The sequence below is a fragment of the Nanorana parkeri genome, unplaced genomic scaffold (assembly GCF_000935625.1).
Source record: "Nanorana parkeri isolate BGI_ZX_2015 unplaced genomic scaffold, ASM93562v1 scaffold252, whole genome shotgun sequence".
In the NCBI taxonomy this organism is placed as follows: Eukaryota; Metazoa; Chordata; class Amphibia; order Anura; family Dicroglossidae; genus Nanorana; species Nanorana parkeri.
The window spans coordinates 956,240-974,247 of NW_017306520.1; the positions used below are offsets into that span (position 1 = coordinate 956,240).

The 18,008-nt window shown below is 40.9% G+C and overlaps 1 protein-coding gene across 3 annotated transcripts in view; it reads right to left on the reverse strand.

Moving 5' to 3' along the window:
- Window positions 1-18,008, reverse strand: part of HNF1B (HNF1 homeobox B) — a 64,425-nt gene that overhangs the window by 25,072 nt on the left and 21,345 nt on the right. For 2 of the 3 annotated variants that reach the window (XM_018556793.1, XM_018556792.1), the window contains exons 2-4: window positions 15,321-15,520; window positions 10,066-10,330; window positions 8,824-9,068 (exon numbers count right to left, since the gene is read on the reverse strand). In XM_018556793.1, the coding sequence (XP_018412295.1) occupies window positions 8,824-9,068; window positions 10,066-10,330; window positions 15,321-15,520 (710 nt within the window). The remainder of the gene's footprint in view (window positions 1-8,823; window positions 9,069-10,065; window positions 10,331-15,320; window positions 15,521-18,008) is intronic. The other variant, XM_018556794.1, reaches the window with a different exon arrangement.

Below are 18,008 nucleotides of genomic sequence, written 5' to 3' on the forward strand. Positions count from 1 at the left end.
GTACCCTTTGTTGAAAGATACAATACAAGGGTAAGAGTGAAAGCTAGAACTGTCTTTCTGGTGGTTATGGTATTTGTATGTTTACACATGAAGCTTCAGAAGAAGACCTCTCCTGATCAGATTTTGTCTATGAAAAAAGACCTTCAGAGAAGATTACGCTTCAGAGAAAGACCTCTCCTGATCAGACTTATACCTGTGAATAAAGACCTTCAGAAAAGGTGAAGCTTCAGAGAAAGACCTCTCCTGATCAGACTATGCCTGCGCATCGCACTTCCATCCGAATTCTGTGGCCAGCATATGCTAGAACCCCAGCCAAAACCATGTTAAGTTTTATATGGTATGACATGGGTTAGAAGTTCTATAGAGGAAAAAGACAACAGATTCTAACCCTTCCACTATTCCTTTCAAAACTTCACAAAAGTGGAGCTACACTTTTATCTGCAAGTAATAGGCAACCCAATGCTCAGGTGTGAATGGGCACCCATGAAAATAATGGTTAACAGAATGTCGATTTAAAGAAACCCTGTACTGAGAAAATATAAACTTTGTCTTCTAAAATACTGGTTTCCTGACCATTAAGCTAATACCCAGGCTTCATTGCTTTCTGAGGCACTGACCTTGAGCAAGTATGTAGATGAGTAGTTCTGCCTTCACTCTGACTTTCTAATTTGCATGCTTTTTACCAGTATTCTAATTTCTGTCACAACAAGTTTCCTGTATTTGTTGGGATCAAAAAAAGTCACCCTGTAATATCCAGGGATCCTAGTATTTATGTTTCTGTATCTCTAGTGAGTTTAATCCACTTTTATCCCATTATTATCAATAACTGTATTTGTGCACGTAAAAAGACAGTAGACTGCATTTCTTTATTTGTCAGCCTCATTTCATTTACATTTCACTGAACGCCCACCTTGGGGTAGAGAAGTTGAATTAACACACAAATGTTTAAATACACGGGACAGCACTTCAGAAAGTTGTGAGCAGTAACCCTGTCCTGACCCCACACTAACCTTTGTGCTTGTCACAGTCTGCTTTCCTTTGTTATACTACTGAGTTGGCTGGTGTTTAGATTACAGGTAAATGGACAATGGGTTTGCTATCATACAATACCTCCTGCCCTACTGTTCATCTCAGACCTCTAGTCTAGAATCTTATCACCTGGACACAAACAATAATGGCATATAGTTGCTGCTAGTCACCATAATAAATGACATGAAGAAAGGTACCAATAGACGAGACATGACATGTTTGCAGGTGCCCACAGACACTTTTGGCTGACCACTTTCAGGGAGCGCTATTAACCACACAGGTTAAAAAAGGTCACCATATATTGGGATACAATTATATGCTCCACCTAGCCAAGCATGTACGTTTATAAAGCAGTTCACCTCTTGCTGCAGGGTCTTTAGTCTAGGCTGTAGTGCTGATCCAGATATCATTTGTGGCGACCTGTTAAAAATGCAAGTTGTCTGGCTTTTATGCTGAACCATGACTGCATTCTTTTGATGGGTTAGTGATTCAAAGTATTGAAACATGAAGGTCACCTGAATAGCTAAAAAAATAGCATTTTCAGAACACAGTAATGTGGTAAGGCTTCATGCTTTTCACCACAAAGGTGTCTTTTAAAACGTAGAGGTGGTTAAATGTACTAGTTTAGGCTGCCAGTAGACAGACAGATCCTGCGCCAAAAAATAGACATGTCAATTCTCGTTGTCAGACCCTCCACACCTTTTCTCCCTGATCCAGTTTATATTAGGCTGAAGTACAAATGGAGAAGGTATAGTGGTATTGCTAATCGCTAGCATCTAACACTCCACCAAGCTTTTAACTGGTCAGTCATTGACACTCTGCATACAGGTATAAGCAATGTTCAAATCAGAACTTGCAAATGTTGAAGTGAGTGTGGGTAGTCTGACCTTACCATTGTAGTATAATACATTTTTGGTGTTTGAAGAGTGTATATGGTAAAAAAAATCTGAAACAAAGAACTTGAGGCGAATCTCATGGCTAAGTAATGTTCATGTGTAACACTTACAGGCATTTATTCCACCTGATGATGCCTTTATCGGCTTTTCTCTCCAGGAAGGTGCTACCATTATTCCGCCGTCATTTAGGGCTTGTTCACACGACGTCCGGATTCTGTCCGGACCAGATCCATGCGCTCATGCACCCAAAATGCATCCCAATGTATCCCTATGTGTTTTATGGGCTACAGTTTTCATGAGCGCAGTCCGTTCCGGTCTGGACAGAAAAAATACTGCATGGCACATTTTGTCCGGTCCGGAAATGCACGAACGCATCAAAAACGCAACGAAAACGCGCCGAAAACGCACTGTACTGCATCTAACATACTGACTGCCCCAATCCAACCCAAAAAAACCAAAAACTGGAACACATCAAAAACGCGTCAAAAACGCACTGCATGTATAGCACCGTGTCACCAGATCTGGACCAGAAAATCGTGTGAACAAGCCCTTAAGGACATCAACATTTAGTGAGAACAGGTAATGGACTGGAAATTGTCAGCCATACCCAATTATGCAGAGTTGCCAGTGCAACCATTGAACTAATAACATATATAAATACCGTGTTTCCCCGAAAATAAGACAGTGTCTTATTTTTTTTTTTGCACGAAATAAGACACTAGGTCTTATAGGGGAAACACGGTAGCATATTTTGTGTCTGATTACATTTGGTAAAATGCTAACAGAATCTATTTATGTTGCCCTACAAGCTTACTCTACTACTATTCACAACGGATTAAATATGCATTCAGCAATAGGAGGACGTATAAATAAGTAAATAAATATAAATAAGTATAAGGCACGGTTCACACCTGGGCGTTTTGTAGCGCGTTCCTACGCTCTGCAAAACGCTCTGCAAAACACCAAAATCCCATTATTTCCTATGGGTATGGTTCACACCTGGGCGTATTACTGGCCGCATGAACGCGCTACAAAAAGCCCTACGCCCAAAGCTTCTTTGGGGTCGTATTTGCCGTGCGTATCTATTGGGATACAGCCAGGTAGCCCTCGGAAACACGCTTTTGTCGCAAGTTTTTTAACCGCGAATTGCGGTAAAAACACGCGGTACGAAACGTGCGACAAACGCGCATATTCGATACGCCTGGGTGTTAACCCAGCCTAAGGCCTTGTTCACACCAAGCACAGAGCAGGTGCAGAGCAGATCAGTTGCAGACCGGATCAAAACTGCGTCCAATGTATTCCAATGGTATTTTTTGCTCCAGTTCACACTTCACAGCAGGTCCAGAGCAGGTGAAAAAACTGCAGCAGGCCCTATTTTACCTGCTCTGGATCTGCAAACGCATCAAAACGCATCAAAAACGCATGCAAATGCCTGGAACACACTGAAAGCCCATTTTAAACGTAAAAAAAAATTAAACTAAAAAGGCGTCAAAAACACATAAAAAAACGCGTCAAAAACGCATCTAAAAGACTATCGTGTGCGTGTGCAGAAACCTGACCGACTCTGCTCTGCATTTGGTGTGAACAAGGCCTAAGAACGCGACACCATATAGAGCTGGATGCTTACAAAAGACAAAAACTTTTAATTCATGCCAGTATACCATTTACAAAGGAGACACAGAAAGAGGGAGCATACGGTTCTATCCATAAAAAGGGTACATTTCAAGTAAGGAGTATGTTACATTAGCACTTCAAAAATCTATGGTTACTATGCTATCTTGAGGCAGCACTGACACTGTAAGCAGCACGACAAACAGCGTCAGGTGCACAGGACTGTGTGCACAGACATATCTGGACTGATTTACTAAAATAGGTGAGAATCTTCACACAATACATTGTAGGAAAATGAACGTCAGTTATCCAATCAAATGCAGATAAAATAAGTAAACAGGGATTTGCTTTTCACATGGTTGGATAATTAAGGTGTATTAAGAACACCCTTTTCTTTTTATAAGGGCTTGTTCACACCATAACAGTGCGTTTCAGAGCGGTCAGCTGTGGGAACACACTGTATTGCATCCCGGCTGGCTTCCTGCGATCAGAGGTGGGAGGGGGCGTGGCGGTGCATTGAAGTGAATGGCATCACAGCCACGTCCCCCACCCACAGTGCGATCGCCCGCACCAGAATGTGTGGCAAAACAATGCCTGCCTTCCGGTTCAGTGCGATCTGCAAAAATGCAGCAAGAACTATTTTTTCAGATCGCACTGGACCGGAACGCAGGCATGGCTTTGCCACGTGTTCTGATGCTGGTGATCGCACTGCGGGCGGGGGATATGGGTCCCCACGCTCCCTCTCTCCCTTGAACACAGGAAGCTGGCCAGGATGCGATACAGTGCATTCCAGCAGCTGACCGCTCTGGAACGCACTGGTTATGGTGTATACAAGCCCCAAATATACATCATAAGAGTAAATAATTTCTTACACTTTTACAGACCTTGAAACACTCAAAATGAATTTAAATGTATTAGTAATATGACAAGAAAGCAACAATGTAATTTGTTATGCCTTTTATTTTCCCTCTTGCTATCTGTAAATTGGGTTACCCTCTACAACAGTGGTTCTCAACCTGTGTAACCTCAGGACCCACATTTGTCCTCAGTCATTAAGTTGCGACCCAAGTCGCACTGCAATGGATCATTGTGGTGCTGCGCTTTTCATTGCAGGTGACTGAACTGTGGGTGGGAGGTGCATTTGGGGTGCCATTCAAATAAATGGCAATACAACGCACCTCCCACTCCAGAACGCACGGTAGGTGCGATTGCATGGTACAGTGCGTTAATCGCATGGGACTGTGTGATTAACGCACTGTACTAGTGTGAACGGGCCCTCAAAAACACAGAAAGGCACACAAAATCACAGACATAATTTTTCTTCTTTTTTTAAGATCCATCCAGTCTCCCTACCTTACAAAAACTGAAGTGGATCCTCAACCTGGGGTCCAGTGTGGGCCCCTGTGCTGTGATGGTGCTCCATCCATATGTGTATTGCTTGTACAGCTCCAATGCCCGCCCGTAGAGGTGCCGGGAGCCAGAATGTGATGTCACTCCAGGGTATACAAGGGAGCTGTTAACAATGCGCGTATGGATGGTGCTCCTTCGCGGCCATTGCCCCAGCCCACCCCACCTCAAGTTGAAACACTGAGCCATTTTGAGTGGCTGCTCGGTGTGAGAACTGACAGTGCTGTGCTAGGGGGAGGCTGAGGAGCCTCTCACCTAGAAAAGTGAGAGGACATGGGGAGCGACCCACTTTTGGGTCACAACCCACCAGTTGAAAACCAAGGCTCTACAAGACTTGAGCTGGCCATACACTGCTTGATTCCAGATGATTCCTGCACTGTTGACACTGCCTGGGTTAGCAAAAGTTGAAAAGCCGGGTGGAAGATTGTTGGACAAACGTTGACTGCATCCAGTCAGCAGAAGTCACTATTCCAGTATTCAGCAGTGACAGATGCCAGCTGATGCCACTATAGCCAGCATGGGAGGTTTCTTCATCCACACAGTTTCCTGTTTATCCAGAGTGCAGGGGACACAATGGAATACAAGTGCAGTAACATCACCACACTTGTAGTCCATTCACTCTTCCTCCCATCCATATTACTGATTCTGAATGTCCGCACCTCAGTATGTACATGGATGGAAGAAAGAGTCTGCAGGAGCCATAGCATTGCACCTATGATTCACTGATCATGGTTGCATTGTTTTGCTGGCTCCAATGCAAAAAAAATAATAAATGCACATTTTTTTCTTTTTTGAAAAAGTTTACATATATTTTCTTTTTCAATAAAGCGAACTTTACTTTGACGAGACACATAAGAATAGATGATGGACCTATAGTTACTTAAAAAAAAAAAAAAGCAATAGCGTGGATTAAATAAGCACATGCTATGATAATGAAATCTGGAAAGTGAATTTGATCAGACACCCTCAGGCACTGATTCATCTCAACCATTCACTAGTTTCCTGAGATCAGCTGGCTTGAAATGTATTTATCTATTTATTTATTACAGGTATTTATATAGCGCCAACTAATTACACAGTGCTTTACATAGTTGCACATTCACATCAGTTCCTGCCCTCAAGGAGCTTACGATCTAAGGTACCTATCTCACATGCATACATAGAGGGCCAACTAAAGGTGCCCATACACTGCACGATTCTCATACGAGAATCGCGGTAAATCCCGCGATCGTACGAGAATCGTGCAGTGTGAATGAAGACGTGCGACCGTTTCTACTGTACGGTCGCACATCTTTTGTCTAAGGAGCATGCTAGAAAACCAGCCGAAAATCGTACGATTTTCGGATGTTTTGAATGATGCTCGGGAGACAAATGCCGAACGGGCCATTGTGCGCACGCACACACTGCTCGTTCAGCATTGCGGTCATCGGAAGTCCGCCCCTCAGGGGGGCAGGCTTGCGATGATCGCAAGTATGATCTGCCTGTCCAAGATGGTCAGATCGTACGTTTTTTTAATTACTTTAGTCTTTCGATGATTGTAAAGTGTATGGCCACCTTTAGAGAGGAGCCAATTAACCTACCAGCATGTCTTTGGAGTGTGAAATATCAATTGCATTCAGCTGGATCTGGTAAGGAACATACTGTATCATGGCCATGTGAAATTTAGGCTTTACATTGTAACTCAACCCTAAAAAAAAATAGCAATCTGGGGAAATAAAGTATGCTTTTTGCAGGATTACTTAGCAATAAGGCCTTGTTCACACCATTAGGGGGGGGGGGAGGGGAAGGGACAACGCAGCCACCACATGTAAGGAGAGGTAAGCTGTAATATATAAACATTTTTGCTCTTAGGTTTAGTTTTTGTTCGTTTTTGTTAAAGGAACAAAAGTAAATGAAAGGCTTTTGCTTTAATTGTGGTACTATGAAAATATTTTTGGTAGAAAAACACAGCAACTGTTAGTTCTCAGTGAATCATTTTAGCTGGGTGTTTTTTCTACCCTCTTGGTCTCACACTTCCTGGTTCTTCTGATGACCTCATATGCATTGTGCATTCCAATAGAAATTACTGTTACTGAAAGAGTACCCTGCTGGCCCCCTGAAAGAAGCAATGCACTTGATATGATCTGTGTGCAGCACTTAACAGGTTAAACAATGTTAAACAAATGAACATTCCAGACAGGCACCACTCCTCCAAAAACACACTAAGCTAGGGAAGTTTAATTCCAGTCTTCATGAACCGAATTGCATCTACCACAGGCACAATCCAGCCATAGATCTCCAAACTGACCAGAAAGATAACCTCTTCATTATTAATTCTGATGTGATCAGTCTTTTGAAGGGGAGAGATTAATGGGGCTCATTAGAGTGAATTCTTTCATTACAGTGACACCATTAGTCTTATTTAATAAGCCTAAGTGCAAACATGTTCATAGTTTTTCTTATTAAGTCAGTAACACATTTCAAGAGCTACAAAACTCAACTGAACAACTCATTCATGTTCTTCCTACAACCAAATAAACCCTGTTTGGTGTTTATACTATACATCCATAGTGCATATTTTACAAAGGACTATTATCCTTTATTAAAATTCACAGCAAATCCAGTATATCAGTGAATAAAAGTCTATAAAGCAACAAATGCCAGCACTGCACACCCCCAACCAACTACAATCTTGGTTGGTTGGGGGTGTGCAATGCTGGCATTTGTTGCTTTATAGACTTTTATTCACTGATATACTGGATTTGCTGTGAATTTTAATAAAGTCTGCAGTATTGGAATTCTCTGGATAGTGCGGTCTGTTCGTATACTGCTGCATTCTAAGGTGGAGACGCACCTATTGGACCAACACCTGGGAAGTCCTGATGATGGCTAAGGAATTGAAACGGTGAGATTTCCTTTGACTATTATCCTTATCATATAAAAATTTTGGAATGCTAGTCATGCATTGGGGATCTTTCACCAATTGCAAATAATCCAATCTTTGTCTATACTTCAATACCTATTTCATAAGCCATTAGAAATATTGTGACAAGCAGCTCAGCAAGAGCAAATGTTGAAGAAGTCCCATGCTACAATATATTAAAGGCCCCTTTCACATGGGTGGCGTCCTTTTCCATCAGCAGGGTATCTGTGCTCAGATGCCCTGCTGATCAGAGCAGTATGGAATGGATGTAATTTACGATGTGACATTCCTGTCAGTTCAGTTTTTTTCTACATCTTGCAATGAAGGCAAAAACTGAACTAACCAGACCCATGTTAGGTCTGTGGGGAGTTGAGTGTATGGGGAAATGTGTCCTTTTACATCAAATTACCTATGATCCATTATGATCAGGAACTCTGTTCTGATATTATTCCAGACCTAGATGGAGTCGGGGGTAATCGGATGCGTGTTTCTTTGGATCCGGCTGCCCATAGACTAACATAAGGCTCCTAATCAGATCCGCCTGAAAAACTGACAGGCAGACCTAATCGGACCACCCGTCCGAGAGGGGCCATAGTCATCCCTCATATAATACCTGACTATACCAAGCAACACTGGAATCATCTTAGTATCAATCAAAATAATATAATATTTCACTAAACCATGGATGAATTTTATACTTTATATCATTAAAAGCCAGATTTATACCTTGACCACAAATCTTTGTGACTCTGCAGTTTTATATCCCTTGGGCCTAATTTACTAAAGTTAGGGGAAGTGTAGTGCAATGAACTTGTGGTCACTTTTAACATTAGATCATGCACAAGTAATCTCACACCACATTTAAGTAAATTGGACTCCGTGACATGGGAGAACCTTCCAGGCTTGAAGTTTTGTTGCCTTAATTCTAGGCCTATGAGGACATTTAAAAAATATCTCACTGGCTAAATTAAGTCTTACCTTGCAATTTGCTTGGAGGTGAAGAACTTGAGTGAGTGTGGTGCGGAGAGCCATGTGACATAAGAGAAGTCATATTGTGCGGATGTGTAGATCCTGAGCTGTATGCATCCATTGCTAATTTCTGCCGAAACGCTTCCTCTTTCCTCCTGTTTGCAAACCAGTTATAAACGCGAACCTCTGTGACCAGATTTGATCCTAATCCATGAGCCTTTGATGGCGATACACCTCGTTGCAAACATTCTGCTCTGTAAACATAAGCAACAAAAGAGTGCACAGAGCATAAAGCATTTGAAATGGTTTATTTTTCTTGTTCTATAAGCATAGTAACCATGAATGTGTCAATATTTGTGCAAAATTCATACATTAGAATATGCTGTCTGCTGCAGAGTTCAAGCCATGCCTTGATTTCTAGGTATATTTCTAAATAAACAATGTAAAAGGAACAACCTTTACCAGCTCATTATACAGCATTAGATAGACAACAGGGAATTTAGGTGGGGGGGCTTACATAGGATGGATCTCTGGGGTGGGGTTGGCTGAGTGGGTAATTCAGTGTATTTATCAGTGTATTTTCAGTTTTCAGTGTATTTATCCATTTTGTAAAATACCTTATGAAGAAAGGTTTTATTTAAAGGCTTGCCTCTTTAAAAACCTTATCTATTAAACTCTAAACGTTCTGCTTTTATCAATGGCCAACACAGTTCAATACTCTGCTACCACTAATGGTTGTACTAGTAATCTTCTTGTATACTAGTAGTATCTACCATGGGATCACTGGTGTGTTCAGGTCTTCTGATCCTGTACAAGTGCAAAGAGGCAGAAGAAATACTAAATACTATTTACAAAACAGATTATTTTGTCGTTTTTTTCGCTTTGCAAAAAAGGTTAATTTATATAGTGCAGCACGGTGGCTTGGTGGTTAGCACTCCTACCTTGCAGTACTGGGGATCGCTGGTTTGAATACCAGTCAGGACACTAACGGCATAGAGTATGTATGTTCTCCCTCTACTTGCATGGGTTTCCTCCCACACTTGCAAAACATGATGGTTGGTTAATTGGCTCCTGTCAAAATCAGCCCTAGTAGGTGTCTGAGTGTATGTATGTATGTGACATAGGGACATTAGGTTGTAAGCTCTTCAAGGGCAGGGACTGATGTGAATGTTCAATATGTGCTGCATACATTGTTGGCATTATATACCTGTAAGAAAATATACTCTATATGTGCACCTATTTCTCCATTACCTGTTGCATTCTTCCACCAAAGCTTCTCTTTCTTCTTTACTGGGGTTCTTTTGTCTTTCATATGCCTGGTAGAGAATGTGCTGCGATGCAGGTCCCCATTTAAAACGGTTGCGTCTCATTTTCTTGTTAGCAGGCTCTGAGCAGGTATCGTCAGGCTGCCCTGTGACTTGATTTTGATGATTGAACTCTGGGAAGAGAAACAGCAGCTGATCCTGACTGCTTTTGTCTGTCATATTTCCAGAACCATGGACTGTCTGGTTGAACTCTATAAAGAAAGGGGAAAGATGTCTATCCACAGCAGCACAAATAAAAATAACATAATGTAATCACATTCTGCTATCAAGAGGAAACCCGGGGGCATCCAAGACTGAAATGTTTGATAGCTAGGGTCTATTTTAAATAGCAGCTGTTAAACTGGTCAAACATCAACATATCTAGTCACCCAATCTAAGTTTTAGGCACCTAATGTTACCGTATATCAAATTTGACTATCTTTATTTATGGACAAAACAGAAAGATTACTTCTAGTGGTGTCCAAGTCAAGGTTCCAGATCTTACAAGCAACAGCAGATGGGGCACTTAGTGAGGAAGCAGGTGGATTTTTAGGAGCACAAATCTGTGCAATGATTTTTGCAAGTCACTGTTTCATACAGAATACAGCATAATCAATATTATATACATGATGACTCTTAAGGAAAATGAACAAAATATTTCAGTTGCTAAAATGAACAATAAACACATGCTAATATAATGGTGGTATGTATTTTGTGCATTGATGTTAAAGCTGAGCTCCAGGCAGACAGCTAAATAAACGACATCAACTACATATGAGAGCTACCTGCCAATTATGTGTATTTCTGTCCATCAAGTCCTGAGATTTATGCTCTGACTCAAAGCACAGTCTTTATGACCCCCCACTGTGACTGGACAGTGAAAAGAGAAGCACCACACTGATGTGCTCATCTGTCACTCCTTCTATTAGCATGTCCCTTGCACTGCAGTGCACGTGATTGGCTCCTTGTGCTGTTTTTTGTTCCTGCCTCTAAGCTCTGTAAAGTGGGCTACAGGAGTCTAAGACCAGGTCAAATTCAGGTACTTAAACTGCTTTCATTAAAAATAAACATTTTATCACATATTATTGATTTCAGAGCTGCATTAATTTGTGCCCATTATATCTGCCTGTAGTTCAACATTAATGTCAGAGTCTCTGAGAGGCATACAAAAGAAGGTCAATAATGCAAATAATGTTTTACATCAAAGGCTGATTTTATTTTAGGCTACGGCTGCTGTATGTTCTATGGCACTCTAAAAATTCATAATATTTAATATATCTGGCAGTGGCTTGGAACCATAGATGACTGATTTTAAAGTACTTTTCACTTTAATAGAACAAGAATAAATTCAGTCTCCTTCTGCCTAACAGTGAAAAATGCAATGTAAAAAATATAGCACATTTATGAAATGAGAAAAACTCCCAATTACAAAAAAATAAATATTTGAAACCTAAATGATCACATGACCTGATTTCACTAGTCCATTTCATCCTTTCAACAACCACATGCCTTTTTCTTCATCCCAGCACATAATATGTTCACCCTTACAGTGAACCTGTGCCCGGAACAAACACACTAAAGTATTTACATGTTCTAAACAAGTAGTAAAGACTCTTTAAAACAAGGCCTCACTCATCACTATATCTATAATCATTGTGAATAAATTAATTTCTAAACTTCACAACACTGCTATTGTGTTTTCCTATGAGAGCATAATATTGTCAGCCTGACAGCCCTGTAATGTAAACAACCAGTGTTTCTAAGCTGTTAACTGAAAATGGCTTCAGAGTCTTTGTTGTGATCTTTGAGAAGAAATTACTTCACATTAAATGCAACTAAAGAAGCTGATGACTTGTTTTAAAGCCCCTTTTTACTACATGTTAGGAATATATGTGAACCATCTGGGCACAGGTGCACATTAAGCATCTATAATAGAAATTCATGAGCAAACCTTCTAAACTGAACCAATATATTTAAACTCACTATGTAATATGTTACCTAAGGGTACTATCACTATCATCAGTCATTTTTTCCTAATTGGCCACTACAAGCTCACTACAATGTGGCTTTTGTTCTCAACAAGTGAAACAAATCCAAGAATAAGATGCCAGAGTATGTCATGTCAACAGCCACTTTCCACATGTTTTCTTTCTTTTGAAATGGTTGGCAGTTCAACATACACCTCTAAACAATATAAACAACATCTCTTGAAGCTCAACCACCGTGGCACTTGTGCACATTAATAATTGCCCCACTCTCATCTCTACTTGAGGTTTGATATGTTCCATTAGCATTCAATGGACATTTAAATAAACCATGGTACTGGTTATTGATGTTATTAAACATAGAACTTGTAGCAAATAAGTGTCTGCATTTTTCTACGTAACTGATTATAAATAGGGATGAGCTTAGGTTCTGACCGAACTCAGTCTCAACCATAGCTACTCCAAGCCCAGAAGGAGCCCCTTCTAAATATGGAAGGAAGCTCCTGTGGTGTCACCCAATCAGCTGTTGGTGGGCGACAGCTTGACGTAAGCAAAAGGGTGGGATACAGCAATGTCAGTAACCTTATATGACTACATGCCTATATTTTGTAAATACATTTACATAAGGTGACTATGTGGCCATATTAGGTCAATTACATCAGCGCAAACATTCCGCCTCTGCTTTTACATGCAGATGGGGGCGGGGAATGCCCATACTGCAGCTGATTAGGAGCTCAGTTTCAGACCAAACCTCATCCCTAACTTTTAAAAAGACATTGGGAACTTTGGGGCTGGGTGTGCAAGAAGGAAAGTGCAAAACATAAAGTTTAAGACCCTAATATCATAAAAATTCAGTGTGCTTCTGGAGTTCAAAAGATCAGTCTTCATCAGGGTTTAGGACTGTTGGCCAAAGTATGTACTGGACTAATAAAATTGGAGGGATCTGAAAGGGTGCTAGATGAATCACTTTGGTAACCTTTTGGTTGAATTCAATAGATGTGTGTCTTTTTTCATTCTAACTATGTAACTATACACTGGAACAATTTTAATAGGAATTTTCATACAGATATATAAGACAGAACAGGAACAATTATGGAACATCGACACAAAACAAACTTATACAGGAAATCAACATTTTACCAAGTTTTTACACTACTCTGACTTTCTTTTGAGGTGAATAATGTTACATAGTTACATAGTATTTGAGGTTGAATAAAGACATTAGTCCATCAAGTCCAACCTATTAGGATCTCATTCTAGGAGTACCCGTACCCCTGTATATTACGGTCCCTTAAGAAATCGTCCAAAAGTTTCTTGAACAATTCCACATTATTTGCTGAAATCACCGCCTGTGGCAGTGAGTTCCAGACCCTAACTGATCTTACTGTGAAGAACCCCCTTCGCACCTTGTGCTGGAATTTTTTTTCCACCAATTTTAGGTTATGGCCTCTAGTTTTTGTAACGGAGTTAATTTTAAACAGTTTATCGCTAATGTTGCTACCACCATTAAACATTTTGTACATGGAAATCATATCCCCCCTTAATCTCCTCACCTCTAATGTGAACATGTTTAAATTTAGTAGCCTCGTCTCGTAGCTCTGGTCCTCCATACCCCTAATTAGTTTGGTTGCCCTTCGCTGGACTTTTTCCAACTCAAGGACATCTTTTCTTAGTACTGGTGACCAGAACTGGACCGCGTACTCCAGATGAGGTCGAACCAATGATCTATAAAGTGGCAAAATTATAGACTTGTCCCTGCAATACATCCCCTTTTTAATACAGGACAAGACCCTGCTAGCTTTGTTTACAGCAGCCTGGCACTGCAAACTACCTTTCAGTTTGTGGTCTACAATGACCCCCAAATCCTTCTCCATTTCTGACTTCCCCAGCGGCATACCCATAATTGTATAACCCATTTGTTTATTTTTAATTCCAAAGTGCATTACTTTGCATTTATCGACATTAAACCTCATCTGCCACATTAATGCCCACTCCCCTATTTTATCCAGGTCCTCCTGTAATGTTATAGTGTCTAAGTCCGTGTCTATTACCCTCCCTATTTTGGTGTCATCCGCAACACGGAAATATCGCTGTTAACACCCTCCCCGATGTCATTAATAAATAAGTTGAACAATATGGGACCCAGCACAGAACCCTGAGGCACACCGCTCATTACACTAGCACTATGTAGAAATCATTCTGATGAATATTACCTATAAATGCGGAAACAACACAGTTCAGCCTGTAAAGCAACACAATGCAACTACTCTTTATAGATATGTTGGAAATATGGCCCACAATGCTTCTGCAAAACTGTAACCAGTGTTCTTTATAAATAATGGAACATCCCAATATTATTTCTGTCCAAACGTAAAGTGACACTGAACTCAGAAGTTAAATCTTAAAAATGCATTTAGTTTACTAATTTGTAGTGAGATTGTAGTCCATCACGGGAGTGAGCTTTGAGTGGTGGCTACTTTACAACACACACAGGGACCATGGGGAACAAAAAGTAGCCGCCCTCCAGAAGGAAGGACAGTGTCAGCACCAATTCAGAGATGATTTGAGGATCTACAGCTGAGTGATACACAAATAAGATACATTTTTGTTAATAGTAAAGTCACTTGAATGCACTTTTAAGATTTAACTCCTGAGTTTAGGGTCACTTTAAGTCTGCTCATAAATGTTCCAACAATACCTCAATAACAGTAGAGCCTAGAGGAGGGGGCAACAGGGCTTTCTAGTTGAAAGATCATTAAAAGTTGGGGGGAATTTATCAAAACTGGAGCAGAGGAAATCTGGAGCATCTGTTCATGGCAACCAATCAGCTTCTCTCATTTCATTTTCAAATCTTACAAGAGCAAACTGAAGAGAGATGCTGATTGGTTGCCATGGGCAACTGCTCCACATTCTGTCTGCTCCAGTTTTGATAAATTCCCCTCATTGTGTCTATTATTCCACTGGGTTCCAGTCTAAGATGGAAGATTTTTTCCCCACACCCTCTGTGTATTTTATATGCCATTCATGTCGTGTAAGGACTGGGTCTTGAGTAGAAGAGCAACCAGAAAGTGTGTCTCTCCTATGGCCACCTCTCCCTCTATCTGCATGACTTATAGGTGTTTCACTGATGTCAGTGATTTTATGCAGAGCACTATAATTCATATTTCAGAAAACATCATCACTTTCACTAAAGAATCAAGTTCCTCTTTATACTTACGTCTGAGAATCTCTCTTTGTTTCTGCACATACCAGGTATACAGGGCAGCACGTTTTTGTGTTTTCATAGGAGTGCCTTTGTTTAGATGCTGCGAAAGATGTGATTGGTTCAGTCCAGTAACATCAACGACCTCTCTCTGAGGAATGTTGTGTTGCTGCATATACCCCTTTATCATCTTTGCAGCTCTCCAGGGGTCCTCACTGTAGGAGAGTAAAACAATGAAGTCAATGTCATGGCATGAGATGATCTACTAAAATATATGACACACCTTATAGGTTGAAATGATCATCAATTGTGCAATTTCTCTAAGAGCTTGTGTTAATGAGCTTTAGGCTTGTGTCAATCGGCAGTTTGGTTTTGACATCAGTTTGAGATGCTTCTGAAATCATTTAGAATTCTTTGACAGGTGAATGTTACCTGCGTTGACCTTATTTTGACCTACTTGAAGCTGCTTTTGCATTGCCATAGAGTTGTATGGGCAGAAATGCGGTTGTGACCAGGACAGGATTTACTCTCTCTGCTGCCCCAATGCCAGGTTCCTCAATGCGCCCCCCTGTATGCAGGCTGCATACAAGTGATCTCGACAACATCGCCAAGATCACTTGAACAGAACAAGCGGTGGCTTCCCCACTGTACATTTAGCCCTGCTTGCACAAAGCAGGGCTAAATGTAGAAAACATGCCCCAAAGCAACCGCAGTCCCTGTTAGGGTATACAGACAGCCACAGCCACAGTTACAGGAAAGATTCCTCCCTCCACACTGTTTAGCATAGATGGGGGAAATTAGTGATTTTTCTTGTTCAGCCCAGGGGCCTGAATGTGAGAATTTCACACATGTATAGCTAGCCTAAGACTTGTAATAGATGGGCACTTATCTCTTAAAGAACAGTTGATGGGAAGATATCTGCCCATGCTCACATGACTCATTCTATAGCCAGGAACTACTGGCAGTAGTGTGGGGATAGTACCTCTGATCTTTCACTCTTCTACACAAAGCAATGAGGGCTAGCAACCACTCACAGAAAGATTTTTCCAACAATTTTGAAAATCTCCCTGTGCGACAAGCGCCTCCAGCAATCTGACATGCTTGTTAAAGCTTTGGTAGCATACTTGCTTTTTATCCAGCCATTTACTGGCAGCTTGACAAATGAAGGAATGTACAGATGAAGTAGAAACCATTCTAGAAACATAGCGAGCCCGAGTATATAACAAAGATAGAAGAACAATATTTTATGTCTTTGTCAGAAAGATACCATAAAGGATTGGTAGATAATTCAAAGTTATTTAAAGACATTTTAAAATGATTTGAAAGCGTTTTTTTTCATTTTTTTTAGTATTCTATTGATTAAAATAAAACTACAGTAACTAAATACACAGTTAAAATACATATGTAATAACTGTCTGACCTGGCTGCAGATTTGTAATTTTGTTCAGCTACTGTTGTAATCCAGACACTCCTTCCAAACAGCTGGTGCTGGTCTCTGATCCACCGCAGACTCCTTGTGTCCCACGGTGTCTGTTAGGTGTGCACGCTCCCGGCTGAACAGCTTCATCCATTGAGTTTTATTTTCTCTCCTCTCCGTTCTACTGCACATGAGACCGCTTAGGTATTTGCCTATTTTTTTTATTTTTTTTGTAATCATGGGGCATATATCTACTGCTTGCCAGCAGTAGATATATGCCAAAAAATGTAAGACTTTAATTATACTTTAAGCAATGTAAAGTCCCCCAGAGCCTGTAATTGCACAATACAGTTGCAGCAGTTATGATGCCAACCCTGTGTTCCCCCCCAGGTCCACTGACAACACTGTGCAGAACAAGTTTGACTGGCTCCGACTGCTGAACCTCTGACTCCCAGTCTTGGTGGCACGGTGCAAGAGACTACAGGAGGCTGATATCAAGACAAATTTAGGTTGGGATACTAGTTCTATGTACAACTGTATGAAGTTCTAATGAGGACATAACTTGAACAAATGGTGTATCAATTTCTGTCTGGAGTTTAAGGACATAGATATTCTATATATGGTTTTCCTTTTTATAGAAATAACATGTTCTTCAGTTCTATAGAACACAATGAGAACACTCTTCATGCAGAAAGCAATCTTAGTGGGAATTAAACCATGGATCCCAGCACTCCAAGACAATGGAGGGTGCTAAACCATTATATACCATGCTCCCCTAAAAATCTGTGCAGTGCTTGTCTATTTTAAAATGTATATGAAACCAAAACCTTGAAATGTTTTAAAATGTAAGCCTGCTCTGGTGACAATGCATATCATCTTGCTTTGGAGAGATTTCATCTTACTTCCAGCTGTGTCTCTGGGACAGAAAGAGAACACAGACAGGAAAACAAAACTTAATAAGGGATCAGTGAATCAGCCTGGGTTCAAATTGCAAGTCGTTCATCAAACCCAGTCTAAAAATTGCAACCTTAAATCCAAAACTCATTGAAGTCAATGGGGACTGTGGCGTCACTAGATGTGTGCAGGGGGGTGCAGGTCACACCCAGGTGACCCGATTGGAGGGGGTGACATCAAAATGAGTGACAGTCATTTTGGTGTCCCCCACTGAAAAGTTGGGCACTCGGTCATGGACCGATAGCCCGACAGTTACACAAGAGAGCAGGGAACCAGGCGGCATACCTCCATCCCGTCACGTGAACGTCCCCTCCCCCCCCCCCCACGGCTGC